Source organism: Cervus canadensis, chromosome 11, assembly GCF_019320065.1.
Source record: "Cervus canadensis isolate Bull #8, Minnesota chromosome 11, ASM1932006v1, whole genome shotgun sequence".
Taxonomy (NCBI): domain Eukaryota; kingdom Metazoa; phylum Chordata; class Mammalia; order Artiodactyla; family Cervidae; genus Cervus; species Cervus canadensis.
The window spans coordinates 5,119,744-5,141,107 of record NC_057396.1 but is presented as its reverse complement, the minus strand read 5'-3'; the positions used below and the strand labels follow the sequence as shown (position 1 = coordinate 5,141,107).

The 21,364-nt window shown below is 39.4% G+C and overlaps 1 protein-coding gene across 8 annotated transcripts in view; it reads left to right on the top strand.

Annotated features, from left to right (window-relative positions):
• Positions 1–21,364, top strand: part of YAP1 (Yes1 associated transcriptional regulator) — a 125,353-nt gene that overhangs the window by 98,954 nt on the left and 5,035 nt on the right. For 2 of the 8 annotated variants that reach the window (XM_043482663.1, XM_043482662.1), the window contains exons 5-8: positions 2,161–2,342; positions 5,097–5,144; positions 17,688–17,818; positions 21,201–21,313. In XM_043482663.1, coding sequence (XP_043338598.1) covers positions 2,161–2,342; positions 5,097–5,144; positions 17,688–17,818; positions 21,201–21,313 — 474 coding nt within the window. Of the gene's footprint in view, positions 1–2,160; positions 2,355–5,096; positions 5,145–17,687; positions 17,819–21,200; positions 21,314–21,364 lie in introns of all 8 variants that reach the window. The other 6 variants (XM_043482660.1, XM_043482659.1, XM_043482667.1 and 3 more) reach the window with 3 other exon arrangements.

Genomic DNA, 21,364 nt, shown 5'->3' with positions numbered 1-21,364 from the left:
TCAAAGAAAAGATTTAAGCTAAGTGAGTTCAACTGAAGAAGTTAGAAAAAGAGACTTCCCTGGCAGTCCAGTGGTTACGACCCTGTGCTTCCAAAGCAGGAGGCATAGGTTCAGTCTCTGGTCAGGGCGTTGAACTAAGATCCCACATGCCATCTGGCATGGCCAAATTTTTTAAAAAGAAGAACTACAGGAAAAATAGAGGGGGAAAGTAAGAACAAAATGTTATCACCTTATATTAATATCTCAGTAGGTTGAATTGAACTAAGGCTTTCTGAGAGAGGATTGGTCTATAATTTTCCTTTTTTCTAATATCCTTGGCTTCAAATCAATTTTATATTGCCACATAGAAGAGTTGGTAGTCTGTGGGGAAATTGGTAGGATTTCTATATTGCCGTATCTTTTATAAAGTTAAACTTCTGCCTCAGTGAATAGTGAAAGGACTGAGAATCATTTCAGTGTTTATTCTCAGCACAGATTTTATGCCAAGCTGCTGGACTAGGCACTGAGAATACATGCTTGACTGGGGTCTGTCCGCACTCCCGAGGCACTTGTCTAAGAGAAGGTGTGTGTGCGCTCAGTCGCTTCAGTCCTGTCCGACCTGCCAGGCTTCCGTCCATGGGATTCTCCAGACAAGAATACTGGAGTGGGTTGCCGTTCCCTCCTCCGGGGGATCTTCCTGACCCAGCGACTGAACCCATGTCTCTCATGTCTCCTGCATTGGCAGGAGGGTTCTTTACCACTAGTGCCACCTGGGAAGAGAAGATACAAATTTGTAAATAAAAAATTACAGTCAGGTGAGAAATGTCAGTAGACAAAGTCCCAGGGCAGTGCCCTGAAAGAGGATGATTCTTAATGTCCATGGCAGACTCTGGGAAAGGCTGGGAGGTTTGTCAAGTAGCCTCCAAGAGCTGTGCCTACGGCACAACGGAGGACATGTGCAGATCATCACAAGGAGTTTGCTTTGTGGCCGGGATCTATTAAGTCATGAGCACCAACAGTGGATCTTTTCAGACTTTGGCAGCAAGGTTGATGAGAGAGAGCCATCTATGATTTTTCTTTATTTTAATGTCTTCATAAGGTATTAGGGATATGCTGGTCGCAAAAGTGTCGTGAAGTTTCCTTCTTTGCTGTTCTCTGCAAAAGGTTGTAAAAGATTAGTATCATTTCTTCGAGTGTTTGTGAAGTCATTGGGCAGAGGTTTTTTTTTTGGTCAGTATGTATTAAACAATGACCTGAAATTTCACCTTAAAAAGTTGAGTAGATGTCTGAAAAGGTAATATATCATTCTTACTGCCATTTTCATGTAATAAGACTTCCATCTGCTTACTGAGGCTACCACAATCCATAGTTTGATCAATGTATCAGTGGCAGAAATTCACTAGTATAAAAATCCAGTCTGTTTCTAATTGTCAAATGGTGTATTACAGGTTCAACTAAAAAAAATAACTGACTCCCTTGGCTGTATAGGGGGTACAGTGGTGTTGGATGAGACCAGTCTGTGCCATCCAGACTCTGACAGGCTTTATTTGAAGCATGTGTCAGATCATCTAATCTACTTGATTTGTTAGCATTATATTTAAAGATTAATAATCTTGAACTTTACTGCTTAGATTGCTTTCTCTTAGTTACTTTGAGGGATATATTTTTAATTAGATATATATTTAGTAATAAGCAGTGCATTCACATTATTCAAACTTGAAAAGTTACAAAAAATGTTTCTCTTGAACATCAGTTCTTTAGTCACCCAGTTCCCCAGCTACAGAGCCAACAGGTGTTAATTGCTTCTTAGCTGTCCTTCAGTTCAGATTCTCTGGATATGCATGTAGTATATCCATATAGGCCTCCTCTCCCTTTGTAAAAAAGCACTTTTCTGTTCTGTACTATGCTTTTAACTTAGTGTGTCTTAGACTGTTCCATGGCCTTGCCTGTTAGAGCTGCTGCTTGTTTCTTTTGTCTCATGGCTGCCTTACATGTTACACTGATGACAAGCATGTCTAATAATAATAAACTAATGTGCCCTTTGTACTATTGGTGGGTTTTTAGGTTACTTCTGGTCTTATACAGAAAAGGCTCTGTTGCCTATCTCCATCGTGCTTGTGAATAACTGAATATCGTTTTTCTTTGCTAGTTTTTTAGACCAGATCTTCTGTTTCCTTTCAGCCATGAACCAGAGAATCAGTCAAAGTGCTCCAGTGAAGCAGCCGCCCCCGCTGGCCCCCCAGAGCCCGCAGGGAGGCGTCCTGGGTGGCGGCAGTTCCAACCAGCAGCAGCAGATGCGCCTGCAGCAGCTGCAGATGGAGAAGGAGAGGCTGCGACTGAAGCAGCAAGAACTGCTTCGGCAGGTGAGGCCCCAGGTTAGAGACCAGCCTTCCGCTCTCGGGGCTTTGTTTTCCTACCTGAAGCTGGGTGTGTTTCGTTCCGGCATTTGTCGGTGGCAGAGGAGCGTTGTCTCTCTAAAACTAGAGGGACACAGAAACGTTCTGTCCGGCTCTGTCCTCGTCTGAGTCTCTTCGCTGGCCTCTGAGCGCGTGGGCTGTGACCTGTATCACACAGAGGCGTTCTGGCCATGTTCACCGCAGTCAGGCAGGAGTCAGGGAAGCAAGGGCGCTTGTCCTCAAATACACAGGCATACCTCGGAGATACTGCCCGTCAGTTCCAGACCACCACAGTGAAGCGAGTGTTGCAGTAAAGTGAATCACACGAAGTTTTTGGTTTGCGGGTGCATGTAGAAGTTAATGTTTATACCATACTATAGTCCATTAAAGTGTGTAATAGCATTAAGTCTTAAACAGTGTACATTTTTTAAAAGTACTTAATTTTTAAATACTTAACTGCTGAAAAAAACGCTAGCCATCACCTGAGCTTTCAGTGAGTCATCTTTTTGCAATAGTAACATCACAGATTGCTGTTGTAAATAAAATAATAACGAAAAAGGCCAAAATATTGTGAGAATTGCCAAAATGTGACACCGAGGCGTGAAGTGAGCAATTGCTTTTAGAAAAATGGCTCTGATAGACTTGCTAGTCACAGGGTTGCCATAAACCTTCAGTGTGTTTTAAAAAAAAATTGCAGTGTCTGTGAAGTGCAATAAAGTGAGGTATGTCTGTACAGGGAACTGCAGACCATTTAATATCTGAAGGTTTCACTAAGGGAGGAACTGGAACATCACCTGGGGAGAAACATCTTTTACTTTAAACAAATTATCTGTCTAGGAGAATACACCAGTAGGATACTTCTCACAGGACAGATAGCTTTCACTATTGCTGATCTAAGATGTGTTTTATTTAAAATGTAACGTGGGCTATCCCAAGTTTAGAAGATCCCCAAGTGTCTTAAAGTTACGTGCTTGTGGTGGTTTTTTTCACGTTGGGAAGGGTAGGTTCTAACATTAGACAGCTGGAAACCTTTAAGGCCATTTCTATAGATTTTCTTTCAGAAATACTGTTGGCTTTTTTTGTGCCATAAAAATATAATCCCTCATCTCAAATTTCAGAATGATAAAATCTAAAGTTCAGATGTTGGGTGTATGACCTTAGTATATTTTAAAATTTTTATATAAATATTTTGGGTAATAAAAGCACAGTGTGATTTTGAAAGTGTACAAAAGGTGTAAGTGAAAATAAAATCTCCCTTTCCATTTCTCTAGTTCTCTTTTCTGGAAGTAAATAGCTAACAATTTCTTATGCTTCCCCCCACCCCCACCCCAGACCTTCTCTTTATTTACAAACATGAAATACATGTGTCTATATTATTCCCCCTGCCCTAAATCATGGCATACTAAGATAAGGCATTAAAAATATCGTTTATGGTACATTTTTGTTGCCAGGGTGTAGACATTTGAACAAGGTACTGTTTTCTTCATGAAGGTTATATTTTAATAGTGTCACTTGAGTGTTAATGGAAATAGATGAACTGGATGTAGTGCTTGAACTCTGATTTGGGACTTGAAGAACTGGTACCTAAGAGTTAAACTGAGCCACAAGCACCCCAGACCGCCACACCTGCAAACTGCGCTGTCGGTAGCCGGCCAGTGTCCCGTGGTGAGGCTGGGCCCAGAAGTGAGCGAGGGAGGTGATGCCCCTATGTGGTGTCATGAAGTGGTCTTGAAAGAAGTATTTCCTCATCTGCCTTTAAGAAAGTAGAAAAAGGAAGCACGTTAACAAGTTTATTATACCTCTGACAGACTTTTAACATATTACTATAAAGGAAAGACATTTTTCATTTAAATAAAACTTTATCACCAGAGCAAGGTAGCATCATCAAGAATATAATTATATAGCTATTAGAAGAAATAAAGTAATTTCAGGGTACGTTTTACACAGCCTGTTTTCATTGCTTGCTTTTCATTTTGTCGTTAATGAGTACTAGATGGTATAAGTAAATATTATTTCACATATGAATTGAAGACCATCAAAACCAAGAAACCTTATTAATAAGAAAGATTAAAATCCATCATTTCGTTGCTGTAGATCAGCTGTCTCCCATCCCCTTCCCAGCCGGTGGGCAGAATGCTGCTGCTTATGAAATTCTTTATTCTAAAGAATTTTCCTAAGCCTTATTCCCACTCTTACTCTGGGTGACGGTCCCGGACAGAATAGCTTCCTTTAAAGGTGACTTCTTTGTCTCTTTACTGCCTACTGTGTTGTCTATCCTTCTGTTGAAGTGACCGACCTGCTCTAATCTTATACTAATGGTGTATTGTTTAAGGTGTTTGTTTTTTAGCAATCAGTATAAATTCAGTTTAAGTCTTTTGGCTTCCTGTGAACTTCCACTGACAGTTTCTCTTATCACTGAAACATCAAATTATATTTTCCCTGCTCATCTAATACTCAGAAGTAAAGAACCTACCCGACCAGTATCAGATTGTGTTTGAGTCCCGACACCTGTCCTGCCCTCAACGCTGTGAACACTGCTGAGGCTTCCGTGTGTTCTGTGGTGACTCCATGGTCTCCTGTCTCCCTCAGTCTGCTTCTTCTTGAGCTAGCTTGGGAATTCTGTGCTATGGTGATATGTCTGGATGGAATTTGTAAGTCAGCCTACACAGCCAACCCATGTGGCTTAAAGTAATTTTTATCCATCTTATTTTTCACTCTTAGGCAATGCGGAATATCAATCCGAGCACAGCCAATTCTCCAAAATGTCAGGTAGGCTCTTGTCTGATGTTTTAGCGTTGAAAACAGATATTCTGTTAGGAAAGAGAAAAACTTGTGCTCCGGGGGCCTGTCCTCACTGAAGAATAACTTCAAGGCCTCTTCCTACCAAGCTACCTAAGTTAACATTGCTATTCCCAGAAAGTTGACACTGTCTGCTCCTTCCACAATAGTAGTAGTCCTTTTGACTCCCTGGAGGTCTCTCCCCTCAGCCCCCACATTTGATATGTAGTGTGTGCATCCTGTCAGCCTTGAAGTGTGTCTGATTTTTATTTGTGTAGCCTGAAGTAGTGCTTACAGTGACTTACAGGAATTAAAAATTTGAACAGTAACAAAGGTGGCACAGCTTATTTACTTAGGTAGGCTACTTTAGGAAATCCATTAGAGTGTAATGATACTACTAGGAAGGGAGACGTTTTTCTAGTGGACATTCCAAAGAAAGAATGTCAAAATCACTAGAAGAGAGAAGTGAACAGTGCTCTACCTGAGTACTCTTTTGGGTCTCTGTTGGCTTTTATCAGCATTTCTCCCTGGTGAACCCAAAGAAGCACTGCTTGTGAAGGTATCTTATTTAGGTGGAGCGGGTGTGGCCACTTTTTCCTTCTATAACACAGGCACTTGTCTGACTCATGAAGAGAATCTCATTCTTAAAACCAAAGAGATCTCTGTGTTTAGGGCTCACCGATTATAGAGGAAGTAGAAGCTGAGGGATTATTGCACTTTTTTCAGGTGGGCAGAGGTGACCATGAGACGCCTCATTTTATTCTCTCTAGCTCTTCTGCACTAGGCTGACAGGTGCATTGTGTTGGAATGAACTGTGGAAGTGGGAATTGTCAGAACTCCACTCACATTAGATTCTGTTAACTTGTCTGTCTAGATACTATACTAGATAGAATCCTCACAGAGACCAGTTAACTTGGTGACAGGAAAATCTCTATTCTTTATCTCTCTCATAAATGCTTTCTTTAATCAAGAAATCAAGTAAGGGAATAATTCATGAACATCATCTTTGCTAAAGCAGTGCAGACATTCTTACAATGAGGGCTGCTAATTTCACATTTGACTAGGAAGAGCACTGTAGCACTGGATCTTTAAATAAAGTGGAAACATAGGAGCAGAAATTAATTCAAATGAGACTTGGGATCAAGCAAAAAGTTCTCCGTGTTAAAGTGTTTTGAAATTGTCTCCTGTTTATTTTTTCCTATTAAGATCTTAAACTTTAAATCTGATAAATAAATGAACTACCTTCAGGTCTTTATTTCATACATCAGTATAAGTGTAAATAGTTGCTCTCATTAAAATTATCAGGAGTTTTTAGATACTTCTTTTAGTAGTAAAGCTTTATAAAAGTTAAGGCTTATAAATTAAAATTCTATTATCAATAAATTTGTATGGTATTAAAATTACAGTGTTGATCCCTTAGATTTGTCTAAGCCAGAGCTAGAAACCTGAAAGAGACAGGTTTTATGAAAAGTTTTAATTTTTAAATTAGCTTCGTATATGTGGAGAATAACATATTATTAGCTTGTTATATAAGTTTCAGTTGTCAGTGTATTTACCTGGCACAACTGGGAAAATGTATGAAATTCCAATATATGGCTAAATTTGGAATTGCTCAAATACATAGAAACTGGTGGTATTTGTATCAAGCAAGTATTTGTGTTTTTCTCATCCTACTTATTTTCTGGATTATCTTAATGTAGATGTCAGGAAAATTTTCACAAAGAACAGTCTTAAGTGAAGATGCCTTTAAATAAGGTTACCAAGATAATCAAGAAAGGAAGAAGAAACTTTCCAGTCTCAAAGAACAGACTGTACAAAGGAATAATGAAGAAAAAGCGATGGATCCATTCAATACTTGAGTGCCAGACACTTTTGTTCAAAGTTGTCAGATATCTTTGTTTTTACTTTTCTAATAGAAATTAGTACAGATGAGTTAACAAGCAAAATGAAATCAGTGACATTATTTTATAATTATATAGCTCGTTTGCTATGGACTGTGGGAAAGTATCAGACTTCAAAATGTTTACAAATTACTAAGTACTTCTGTGTAGGATTAACAAAACATGTCTGTACTGTAGAATTCTCTGGTCATGTAAGCTAGTGTCAGTATGGGTGAGGGTAATGCAAAATTCTGAAAAATTAAGACAACTTTAAAGGCATTAGTATATCTTCTTAGTTAAAAATGGAAGTTATTCCCTTTAACAAAGGGTTTGTTGACAGAATTTTGGAAAACTTGTCCTTATAAAGCTTTAAATTGTTTAATTTCATTCAGATTAGCTTAGCTATTTTTATGTTTCTAAAGCAGTTTCTAGTCTCAGGAAAAAACAAAAGAAGACTTTGAAACTGTAAGCATTGTCTTTGCTCTGTGAGATTGAGCATGCATGTGATGTTCACCTTGGAGAAAAGATGGTTCCCCCGCCTGAGTGTGAATGTTTTTACCTGTCTTACGCTTAAGAATGTGGTTCTTACTGCCTGTGGTTCCCTTAGTACCTGTGAGGTCAGGCCTGAACTCTGCAGCCTGGCTCGTTTATGGTCTATGGTCAGTAGTCTTCTTTCTTTATCTCAATTCTGGTTAAGCCAGTTACCCTCCTTCAGCCAAGTGCACACCCCTGTCTTGTTGCCATGATCCCACTCATAAGGAATCCTTTTCCCCATTATGTCTTTTCCTCTTCCCTTTTACTAATTAAGATTCTCCATTTCTTTCATCAGGCCTAGGTCAAAACACATCCCCAAGAGCCCTCATCAGAATTCTTGAAAAACCCAGAAAATAGAAACAAGACTGCTATGTATAGATATCTTAACTTTATTTTTGAGCAAGTAATTGCTTTACTCTTAATAGAAATTATAGCTTCATAGAAATTATTTATATTGCAAAAAATATTTTGCAACTAGTGAATATTGTGTAGTTGCCATTCCATGTATATAGTAATAACACACCAGGGTCAGTTACTGGTTTTGAGGGATTGAAAAATTAATTAAAAAATAATTTAAATAAATAAAAATTAATATTGTAGTATTAATATTGAACATATTGTACTACACTCTTAGCCCAAAATGGTGAAGAAATTCAGATGTCCATAGTTTTAGTCAAGTAGAGCAAAATGATACCTCTTTTCAGAGCCATGTGAAAATAATCACCGCAACTTTTTTTTTTTCTAAATTTAATAATAGCAAATCTTTGGCTTTCTTTCCCTCCAGACTCTCTTTTATGTTAGCAGATACTAGAAAAGCTAAGATTATCTCTCCTTTTTGAATTCCTAATATTGAGTAAATCATAGATTCATTTTGGTATTTTCCCATGAATATTTTATTTTTAATGGGCATGTTGAAAACTATATAAGAAGGGATGAGATTCAGCCTCACGCTCTGCGTACTCTAATAGATTATCTCATTTGTTTTATTCATTATGGTCATGGTAATTTGAACAGTGTTATAATAACTTTATTACTTTGAGACCACAATTAAGTAGCATAAATTACAAAAGAGATCGGTCAGAGTGTTGAATCTCAGGATCATGCTGTGGGAACATAAAACTGCAAATCTATTTTGATTATCACTTTTAAGAATTTAAGATTATCATACAGTAGTCATAACTATTCCCAAATCCATATATACACATTTTTTAGTCAAAAGGGTTGTTCTGAAGTTGAAGATAACTTCGGTAAATGCCACAAATATTTAAAAAAAACAAAAAGCATTCTCAACATTGGTTAAATGTTTTAATACCTTTTGACATAATTAAATATACTATGGTGGTTTAAAACTGTGTTGGAAAATGGGGTATGACAAGGACCTATCTTGAATGGTTGGAGGAAATGGCTTTTTTTACTTCTGTTGACATAGACTGCTATTACTAAGATAAACTGTTTAAAAGATGTGTATTTTTAGAGTTTTTCTCCATTTCTAAATTTGGGTTTCTAGTTCACTAAACTAACCTACTTTAAATAAATTGATTGGGTTCAAGAAGGGAAAACTCATTTGTGTGCCATGTATTATCCAGAAATGAGACATAAATTGTATTGGCTGAAGAAAAAAATTGCTTTAAGAAAGTAAAGTTGACATTAATTTTATAGGATTTTCTATGAATGGGATCATAACTTTTTCACCTTAGCATGATTATTTTGAGATTCATTCATATTATATCTATAGTTCATTTCCTTTTATTGCTACCTAGTATTCCATTGTATGGATATGCTACAGTTGTTTATCTGTTCACCTATTGATAGATATTTGACTGGTTTCTAAATTTTGATTTTGTATAGGCATGTGCCTCCATTTTGGTAGGGTACTCTTAAGAATTTAATAATCTAGCAGTGTTCAAAGTGTTTCCGGACTACTGACTTCTTCTACTGCCTTTCTTCTTATTTTTCTAAATAGTGTGAACCAAAACATCAATTTTTTATGGGGCCAAAATACTTAATATCTTAAAGTATCTTTTTTATCCTATGAGAAATGGTACTGCCACTTAGATAAGAGAAGGGAAACTGAAAAAGGACCAATGGCTCATGTCTAGATTTTGAGTCCATAAAAGTCCACTATATGAACCAGGCAAATCCTGTTTTCCTTTATAAACTATCCTGGAAACTTCCCTCCAGACCAAACTGGGTCCATGAGTTTTACTTACAGGGCGGATAGCCCTGGCTCCACACGCATACCAGATTAGCTAAGATTTACAGGCTCAGTGGGAAAAGGCACCACATTTTTGTATTATTACAGAAGAAAATGAGCTAAAAATACTTGCTTCCTTTAGAAAAAGTCAAATACTCTAAAAGAATTGTTTGACCTTTGAAATACAGAAGCATGATAAATTTTGGCTGAATTTCCTATAACTTGCTTAGTTCTCCATTTTTGAAAGTCTGTCATACTATTTATTCTGACTACCTTTGGGAAAAGAGAAGCTTAACGAACTTGTATTTTTAGCTCAGTATTCTAATTTTAGACATTTGTTTGGGATAAAAAGCTTCTTTAGAGATAGACATAACTTTCAACATGAAATGTTTCAACTGAAATCAGTTTTTGTAGACAATCCAAATATGTCCCAAGGCTAATTTTTAAAACAGCTACGCCAGATTTACTCAATTACAAAATAATGTTCATATTCATCCAAAATGTTTTAATTGCAATGGAATGGGTGTATTCTACATAGGTATATGTAGATATATACAGGCATTATTTTAAGATGGATATTATTAAGAAAGTTTATATGAAATATTTTTGATTAAAAAATTCAGATTATGTAACTTCATTTCATAGTTATCCATATTAAAATAATTATTTTTCTATAAAGGCACTGGGCTTTCCTGGTGGCTCAGATGGTTAAGAATCTGCCTACAATACAGGAGACCCTGGTTTGATCCCTGGATCAGGAAGATCCCCTGAAGAAGGGAATGGCAGTCCACTCCAGTACTCTTGCCTGGAGAATTCCATGGACAGAAAAGCCCGGTGGGATACAGTCCATGGGGTCGCAAAGAGTCAGACACAACTGAGCAACTAAGCTCATAAAGTCACTAGCAAAAATTCTGTACACTCTGAAACTTTTTTAATATTTTACTGTAAAGTTATTAATTTTATGCAGTGTGTTCACTTTCACATTTGCAGTCCTTGACTAAGAATACAAGGAATTATAAAGCTTACTCACAGTGAAAACCCATGATCTAATTGTTCTCACTGGCAGCAGGACAGCTTTAGGGAGGAACTCTTCTCAGTTAACCTGACTCCACATTCACGCTCCTTTAGAACCTGACGAGGCTTAGCACTGAGTCGGACACTTCTGCGATTTTCCATCTCTATGTGGGTGTGTGTGTGTGTTTATGTGGAAGTGGGCCTTACTGTTTTCATATTCACGTGAACTCCAAACTTCTTATATATTATATATAAGAAGTGGGGGAGAAGTTGGCCTGTTTTCCTAAATGAATACATGTGGTTTTCCTCCCCAATTCTTGACAGTTTCTTTAAAATATCAAAAAAAAATGTTTCATCTTCCTTATTGAAGTCTGTGAAATAAATTATGTTCACAGCAGATGAAAATGTTAATAAAAGAATTAATGCTTTGGGGAGGGAGCTACCAAGTCAACTTTAGTTACTTGAAGTCATGTTCTCTTTAGCAAATGCTGAGCTATGTAAAAATATACCCATTTTTGGATAACATATGTGTAAACTATATCAATTATACCTCAGTAAAACCAAAAATTACTTCTAATCAACCCTGGTTGGTTGGTTTTGGGGTTTTGTTTATTTTTTCTATAACTAGAACTTTCAGACCACAGCTGAATATTCATACTTGGTGTGTATGGGTTCTGTAATCTATGTATATGTTATTTGTATTATTGGCCTTACCACATTACGTTTGTTTTCATGCCGTATTCCCTACTATTAATGCTAACACCATCCTGCCGCCACTCCCAGTAAATAAAAGTGGCATTTTTTTCCCCTTGTTCCTTTCGAGTTCAGTTTAGATGAATCCCTAGGTTAGTTGCTCTTAGTCTTGACTCATAAATAGGTTTGATGAGAAGTATATATTTCTGTAGCCTTTCAGGGGATTGGATATCTTAGGCAACTTATAAGAAAGATCAGCCTTCTTATTCACACCTCTAAATTACCTTTCTTTGTAAATGTGGATAGTTGGTTTTCAGTGTCTGCTGACAATAGAAATTCAGTTGTTAAAGGCAGCAAGAAGTAAAAATCTGACAGCTTCAAACAAGCAATGTGGCAGAATGAGAACATGGAGATTTTACACATGGCAATTAGCTTTAGCTTCATAAAACCTTAAAAAAATAGAAACGATCAAAAAGGGTAAGACAAAAAGCTGTGAAGGACAATATGAAAAGTATAGCCAGTTTATTAAGTTGTTTCAGTAACTATCTATTTGCTTTGTGTTGCAAGGAGTTCAAAACTAGGTACACAGAAAACAAAAGGATGCCTCTTCTCTAGGCATTGATCTCATCTGGAGCCTGTAATTTTACTCATTTTAAACTTTATTGCTTTTAACAGCCTCATATTTTATTGGCAATGTAAATTCTTCAAAGTGTTTAGAAGCTCTTTTATGCTCCAAAGCAGCCATTAATTTATTCACTTTGTACCCTTAGGGGACAGAGAAGAAATAGTGAAGGAATGATTACAATATCATGTGATAAGTGCTGAGATCATACACAGATAACGCTCAGGGTGAGAAGAGAAGCAAAAGGAAAAAGGAGCAAAGCAAAGGTATATCTACCTGACTGCAGAGTTCCAGAGAATAGCTAGGAGAGCGGAAGCCTTAATGGAAACAGTGGCTGACCTAATTTTTCGGGGCTCCAAAATCACTGCAGATGGTGACTGCAGCCATGAAATTAAAAGATGCTTGCTCCTTGGAAGAAAAGCTATGGCCCACCTAGACAGCATATTAAAAAGCAAACATCACTTTGCCAACAAGGATCCGTCTAGTCAAGGCTATGTTTTTTCCAGTAGTCATGTATGGATGTGAGAGGTGGACTATAGAGAAAGCTGAGTGCTGAAGAATTGATGCTTTTGAACTGTGGTGTTGGTGAAGACTCTTGAGAGTCCATCCTAAAGGAAATCAGTCCCGAATATTCATTGGAAGGACTGATGCTGAAGCTTAAACTCCAATATTTTGGCCACCTGATGCTGGGAAAGACTGAAGGTGGGAGGAGAAGGGGACAACAGGATGAGATGGTTGGATAGCGTCACCAACTCAATGGACATGAGTTCGGGCAAGCTCCAGGAGCTGGTGATGAACAGGGAAGCCTGGCATGCTTCAGTCCATGGGGTCGCAAAGAGTCGGACACAACTGAGCAACTGAACTGAAGTGAACTGAACTTTGCATTGATCAATGCAAAGAAATAGAGGAAAATAATAGAATGGGAAAGACTAGAGATCTCTTCAAGAAAATTATAGATACCAACAGAACATTTCATTCCAAGATGGCCACAATAAAGGACAGAAATGGAATGGACCTAACAGAAGCAGAAGATACTAAGAAGAGGTGGCAAGAATACACAGAAGAACTGTACAAAAAAGATCTTACTAATCCAGATAACCACGATGGGGTGATCACTCACCTAGAGCCAAACATCCTGGAATGTGAAGTCAAGTGGGCCTTAGGAAGCATCACTATGAACACACCTAGTAGAGGTGATGGAATTCCAGCTGAGCTATTGAAAATTCTAAAAGATGATGCTGTGAAAGTGCTGCAATCAGTGTGGCAACAAATTTGGAAAACTCAGCAGTGGCCACAGGACTGGAAAATGTCAGTTTTCATTCCAATCCCAAAGAAAGGCAATGCCAAAGAATGTTCAAACTACCACACAATTAAACTTATCTCAAACACTAGTGGAGTAATGCTCAAAATTCTCCAAGCCAGGCTTCAACAGTATGTGAACCGAGAATTTTCACATGTTCAAACTAGATTTAGAAAAGGCAGAGGAACCAGAGATCAAATTGCCAACATCCATTGGATCATAGAAAAAGCAAGAGAATTTCAGAAAAACATCTATTTCTGTGTCATTGACTACACTAAAGCCTTTGTGTGGATCACAACAAACTGTGGAAAATTCTTAGAGATGAGTACAGCAGACACTTTACCTGCCTCTTGAGAAACCTGTATGCAAGTCAAGAAACAACATTTACAAATGGACATGGGACAACAGATTGGTTCCAAATTGGGAAAGGAGTAAATCAAGGCTGAATATTGTCACCCTACTTATTTAACTTATATGTAGAGTACGTCATGAGAAACGCTGGGCTGGATGAAGCATGAATTTGAATCAAGATTGCCGAGAGAAATAGCAATAACCTCAGATATGCAGGTGACACCACCCTTATGGGAGAAAGTGAAGAGGACCTAAAGAGCTGCTTGATGAGGGTGAAAGAGAAGAGTGGAAAAGTTGGCTTAAAACTCAACATTCAAAAAACCAAGATCAGGGCATCTGGTCCCATCACTTTGTGGAAAATAGATGGGGAAGCTGTGACAGATTTTATTTTCTTGGGCTCCAAAATCACTGCAGATGGTGATTGTAGCCATGAAATTAAAAGATGCTTGCTCCTTGGAAGAAAAGCTATGACAAACCTAGACAGCACATTAAAAAGCAGAGACATTACTTTATCAACAAAAGCCCATTTAGTCAAAGCTATGATTTTTCTAGTAGTTATGTGTGGACGTGAGAGTTGGACCATAAAGAAAGCTGAATGCCGAAGAATTGATGGTTTTGAACTGTGGTGTTGGAGAAGACTCTTGAGAGTCCCTTGGACAGTTGGATTTCATCACTGACTTGATGGATATGTGTTTGAGCAAGCTCCAGGAGTTGGTGATGGACAGGGAAGCCTGGAGTGCTGCAGTCCATGGATTTGCAAGTGAGCAAACCAGTCAGTCCTAAAGGAAATCAGTCTGGAATATTCATTGGAAGGAGTGATGCTGAAGCTGAAGCTCCAGTACTTTGGCCACCTGATTCAAAGAACTGACTCACTGGAAAAGACCTTGATGCTGGGAATGATTGAAGGTGGGAGGAGAAGGGGACGACAGAGGATGTGACGGTTGGATGGCATCACTGACTCAGTGGACATGAGTTTGAGCAAGCTCTGGGAGTTGGTGATGGACAGGGAAGCCTGGCGTGCTGCAGTCCATGGAGTTGCAAAGAGTCGGACACGACTGAGCGACTGAACTGAACTGAGCATTGTGTTAAAGACAACATTTCCATCTGTCTAATTCAATCTAAAGTTGGAGATGGGGTCATTCTGGAGAATTACCTAGAGAAGGTACCTGGATCTTAATAAGAAAAGTGTTTTTGTTGTTGTTTTCAGTCAAGAGAAGAGTATATGAAAGACATCGTACCAGAGGAAAGCATGCCCTGTTACAGACCTACAGTCTGTGGGGAGTGCAGACTGTGTTTGTTTTAAAGTCACTTGTTACCCTATAAGATGAAAGTGGGCCGTGGTTGATGTCAGAGATAGAAGATACAGAGAAAACAAGTAAATGGGATCCCCAGAAGCTCCTAGGAGTGTGAGGTGGCGGTAGGGAATCCATTTTTTGAGCCTGGAAGAAAAGTTGTAAAGTAAGTATGAATGAAGATGGCTTTGTGGGCGCAGCCCAGGGTGACAGGGGAGACTAGAAAAGCATAGATTGTGGCTGTTGACCTCTAGTGTCCTGATCTAAATGGGGGGAGCTAGAAAAAGCAAGAGCACTGTGAGTGACCGGGGGCTTGAGAGTGTGGGCCGGATTTGGAGTAGTAATCATGAGAATGGAAGAAAAAGTAACCAAGAACCACCACCACCACCCCAAAAAAAACCACAAAAAACAGTAAGTGGTGCCAGAGGCCCAGCCAAGACCAGAGAATTAAATTATGATAATCTGAATACCTGTATGGTTTTTCTTTGAACATTTCTTAGCAGTCTCAGTATAGAAATGACACAGGCATATTTTTAGTATTGATTCATTGTTGGAATTTGCTGTGGTGAAACAAAATTTGTGTGTACATCGGGAGTCTTAAAGGTACGCATGTGTATTTACAATGATCTGCTCAGGGCTTCCTGGTGGTTCAGTGGTTGGGGGTCCACCTGCCAGTTCAGAGAGCACAGATTCTTGACCCCTGACTCGGGAGGAGGTCTCAGGGTGGCCGGGCCGGTGCGCCAGCTGCCGACGCCTGCACGCTCGAGGCGCGCTCTGCATCCGGAGGGGCCGCCGCAGCCAGGAGGCGCCCTCACGCTGCGCAGCTAGGGAAAGCCCACACACGACAGGGAAGACCCAGCCAGCAATAAATAAATTAAAATTTTTTTAAGGAATAAATAAAATGATCAAGCCCGAGTTCAAGCTTGTAGGGAAAAAGAGCCAGTAAACTGGAATAGCAAAAGTTCTACCTCCTACTGGGTGGAGAGAAAATACATGATCCCAGAAAGCAGGATGAGTATGTGTAAGATTTCTGGGAAGGAGCTTTCTATACCAGTTTAGGATGTGACAGGGGCACTGCTGATTGAAATACAGTAGTGAACGGTATTGTTGCGATGTAGAGATCCAGGGATTTCAACTTTAGATTACTGTATAGATCTTGTTCATGGGTGTTGACAGTTCTCGAGTTGGTAAAGTGCAGTTTCAATGAAGTGAAACACTGGTCATTGTCCCAAACGTGACAGGCAGGTTTGGTTTTGAATAGCAAGGTCTTGGCTGTACAAGTGGATGATTTTGAGGTATGTGGGGATAAAGATCATTGGAATCCAGAAATTTACAGAGCTCTCTTGCTGAATAAATCATCTGCATAATGTATAAGTAATAAGATACTGTGGCATGTCTTATGACTAATATTGGAATAGTAATGAACATTTTTAAGAAACTTAACTGGAGTATGCTGTGAAATTGTTTTCTACTGATGAAAATTCGGAGGTATAGTAAATACTACTGTTCGTTGCCTAACATAATTGAAGAAAATGCTAACTTTCAGTTACAGTTTAATGAAAATAAAGATGTAACTTTTCTCTCCGTCAAAGTTTGTAGACCCTCTGCATTCCGTCATGACTTTCTGACTAAGAAACCATTTAAAGGATGGTTTATTTAGAAGGCAGAAACCTGAGTAAAAAGTGGTTGTTGCAAAGTCTAGAAATGTTGGTACGGAGCTCAGAGAAAATCTCCACGGCCTCTGGACCCTGTGGTGCTCTGGGAGTGAGGGTCTTGGAGGTGGTGTGTGCCTCTGTGAGTAGGCCAGCCCACTTGCAAGAGGTGGGGTAGTGTCCTTTGTGATAGAAAGCCATGTTTCAAGGCAGACCAAAACTGTCAAGGAGAAGATGTTGATGAGAGCTTCGGAGGCACAGTGGAAATCCTCAGGAAAGGGTACAGTGAATGGACGAAACGGTGAGGAAAGGACAAGCTGGTAATGAAGGTGTAGGAGTTGGCCAGAGTGAAGTGAGCTCGCCTTGAAGCCCTGGGCAGATAAAAAGCTGAGACCTAGAATGTTTGAAAGCATGTTGGGACAGGTGTTCTGAAACAATCAGTAGTAAGGGCCAAAGCTTTTGCTCAGTTTCCAGGTGGTATCCTGCTGAGAAACTGTTGGATACCCCTGAAGATATCAGTAGCTCAAGACTGAAAAACCTGAAGTCAGATTGAGTCAGTTGATACCAAACAGTGCAGAAAGGCAGTGAGGTGTGTGGGTGTCTTGGTAAATCACCAAATTTTGTTCTTTTGACCTTATTTTTATTACTGGTGCCAAATATATAAAACCATATGAGGGTTGTTCAGACTTGCCACCCTACTCTAAAGGAGGGATTTAGGCATGTCTGCCAGAATAAAGAAAATAACAAGAGAAAACTAAGTTAAGTATTTGTTGGGGGGTTAATAATCCTAGATAAACTTGCAGTTGATATAATTTAATGTTCAGTGACTTGAAATGGAGAGAAGAACTTGGTCCTTCTGACTGGTCAACTCAGTAACTTTTAGATGTTAATACTTAAGCTTTATATGCACAGGGTTATTACTTTAATGATAAATTTGTTAATTAGTGGATTGATTCTGTTTGTTTGTATTGATTTTTTTTTTTTTTAATTTTTTTTTTTTAGGAATTAGCTCTCCGTAGCCAGTTACCAACACTGGAGCAGGATGGTGGGACTCAAAATCCAGTATCTTCTCCTGGGATGTCTCAGGAATTGAGAACCATGACGACCAATAGCTCAGATCCCTTTCTTAACAGGTTGGTAACAGTTGCTGCTGGCCAACACCTGAAAAAATCCCAGCTTACGGTGTTCTCCTTAGTGCTTCTATATAATAGGCTGTTTGAACATCCGTATGGGCCGAGAACCACGGCTGTAAATGAATCTCTCCATAAACGGCTCGTACGATAAAGCTTGAGGATTAGACGCTGGCTGCTGTGAGAGGAAGTGAGCTGTTCAGACTTGTAGAGGGAATACTTACTCAGAGTCACGTGTTTGCTTGTGCCTGTGCTGTTGACTAACAGTTACTTGCAGAATCGTGAAGGAACATGTGAATGCCTTTCTATGAAAGCAGAAAGAAAAAAAAAGCATCTTAAACCTGCTTAGGGCAGCATTATAAGGATCTTTGGAAGGAATTTTCCACGTAAGTGTTCAACCTAAGAAGTTTCACTACAGAAGCACTGTAAGGCCTCATATTCTTAAGGGCTATAGGTCAAAGAGAAAGGTTGTGTCTTTTTCAAATAATGTGTTAACATTAAAGAGTATTCAAAAATAGCACAGTTAAGGATGATTTTTAGTGAATTACCAGAAATCTTGGATTTCAGGCATATTGCAAAGATGTTATTATATATAGTGCTGTGTTGAAAACTGCAAGCTGAGACAGATCATCTTCTTTGCCTAGAAAGGCATTTAAAACTAAGACTTAACTACAATTCTTTCTTGTAGATTGTCAAATATTTATTCAGTTTCAATTTTTAAAATAAGGAACAAATGCTTTCTGGTCTTTGCTTTTGTTTTTAATCAGTTTTAGACAGTGCACTTTTAAGAATATTGAAAGGTATATTGACTTAGGAAGATTATTATGCTACCCTTTCAGTTCTTACAAGTTGAATTGAAAACATCCAGATCCTAAGAAAAAAAGATACTTTGTCATACCAAAATGTTTAGTACAATAAACTTGCTGCCTCTTAAGATTAGTGCTGGTGCCCTGATTGACTGGTTTGGTTTCAAAGGCCATCTAAGAAGAAATCAAAAGAGAAATGAAAAAAGTCCTGGAAACAAATGACATTGAAAACAGGACAACTCAAAGGCCATCTAAAATGTATTTAAGTTTTGTATTTACTCTCTGACACATGCAGTTTAAAGTTCTGCCAATAATTGAGTGTATTTATAGAAGATTATAATTCTGAGGTTAATTAGGAAAAGTCATAGCCACAGACCTTTTTTCCCCCCACAGAGGAAATTTCAGATCAGTGTAATTCCAGTACCCATGTTGTTGAAGGCCTGTGTTTACTGGTCCAGGGATAAAATGAGACCATCTAGAAAAAAGGGATGTAGACCGCATATCCTCCTGGTAGTCGTTTGTGCAGATTCTTAGAACTTTTGATAAAAACTGAGCTACAGTTTTAAGATTCTATTTTCTGGTAAAGAACACAGAGTGAATCATCCCCAAAGTTGCTAGTCTCAGGGCAGAATCCCATGTCTCTTGTCTGTAGTACCCCAGTTTCTAAAACACACATCTGACTCTCGCATTTTTCTTTTCAGAGACTTTGGATGGTTTCCCCCACTGCCTGTGTGTAATTTATGCATATTTCTTAAACTCTAAGCACCTGTTCCCCTGACTTGCCACGGAGTTGCCTCAGTGGTGGTGGTACATTCTCTCGTCTCCCTTTTACTCAGGTGTTTCAAGGCCAGCTCTGGCGTTCCCCTCCATTAAACCTTTCCCCTGTACTTTGAAAGTTTTCTCCTCTGCTCTGAACCTTGTACATGTATTTGTTCACCTCCTTCCCTGAAATGGTGAGCCTCTCAGAAAGCAGCAGTTGTGGGCTGTTGTTAACCTGATTCCTCAGCCTTGTCTCACCCCTGTCACATAGTAGCAGATGCTCAGTGCCTGTCAGTGAAGGGAGGTGGGGGCCGCAGGGAGCAGTTCCCAGTCAGGGAGATGGCCTTGTGAACCCTGTCCTCAGGAATGCCCATGCGCTTCCCCTGAGGCCTGGAAAGAACTCTGAACAACTGTGTAAATCCAGCCGTTCTCTAACAGTCTTGAGTGTCTTGATATGTGCCCCGTGGTGAGCAGTGGGAATAGTGATGACTAGGACCAGGCCCTTGTCCCAGATCGAGTCAGGCAAAATAAAAACAAACCACATCCTGAGGGCTTCTCCCAAGTGGCTGCACTGTGCACAAATGGTCTCAGAGGCAAATTTGTGTTTTCTTGGATCTGTGTGAGGCTTTCGAACCTTGCCAAAATCTGACAGAAGCATTAAACTAGTGGTCGCAATATACAGTGTGAAAGAGAGGGGGAACAAGGCAAGTGCATTGAGTAATGTAGGAAAGAAGTTTAGGGGCTTGAGCTGTCAACCTTGAGCAACTGTGAAAGCTCGTTTTTAAAGCTTAGTTATTTTTTGTTTAATTTTTTTGTAAACTGAACAGCTCTTCAAACGTCCAAGCTGTGAGGAAAGTTAAGTTCACACTGTAGTAAGAGACTGTTAAGAATTACAGTTGCCTTTATTTCACACTTTGCTGTAAGATTTTCTAGAATTAGTGGAACCCCCAATTTTACCATCGATGCCACCTGGTGTCTACGTGTTACTAGGTTAGGGAAGTGGTCTGTTTATGAAAGTAATGTTCTGAGGATATTTACCATACTTGTATGTAAATCTGTGATACTTTTTATTCAGCCTAAAATAAAAATCTGTCTTGGCTCTGCTTTTCTCAAGCTATGTGCCTTGCAGGGTTGTTTTGGTTTTTCTTTTTAATCAGTTCCTTCAATTGGAACTCTCAGGACTCCTGTTTCATGCTGAGGTGTTTGTTCGGGGTTCCCCCCACTTCCCCGAACAGAAGCAAGGAGATCAAGCTAGTGAGTTCTGTTCTTATCAGCAGTTACTCGTCTGTTTTGGCCCAGTCCAAAACGAAATTCTGGTTCTTTATTTAGGGTTGATTTTTCTGGCTTAAACTCTCTGCATGAGCCGAGGAATTCAGCAGGAACCTAGTGCAGGCCTGTCTTAGTATCACTTGGAAGCTGTGTTTTGACCCATGCCTGTGACCCCTGCCACTTGGGGCATGGAGACCTTGAGACAGATGAGCTGTGTGGAGCCCCCCAGTTCAAATGGCGTTACACCAAGAGTTTCCTGTCACTCAGGAAAGCCGGGTGTATCTTGCTTTTCCCTTATGACCACAAAACCTTAGGAGAAATTTTGGCCCCCTGAGGTTGCCAGTCTGAATTAGGATCAACTTGTCCATTTCGCTTCATAGCACAGGAGCTTGGTGCGGGCCCTGAAGGAGGGTGCCTGCTTCAAATGCCGCAGGGCAGGAGTCTTCGCTAATCCTCCGGGAATCATGTTGGTACTGAGCAAGTGTTTATGTGTTCACCTTGAATCTTTCCTTACGTGTGTTGCGTTGGTCTGTGACCCTCATTCTTTGTAGTGGCACCTACCACTCTCGCGACGAGAGCACAGACAGCGGACTAAGCATGAGCAGCTACAGCGTCCCTCGGACCCCCGACGACTTCCTGAACAGTGTTGATGAGATGGATACAGGTTGGTACTTTTTGTTGCTCTTGGTAGTCTAGCTTTCAGTCAGATACAGTC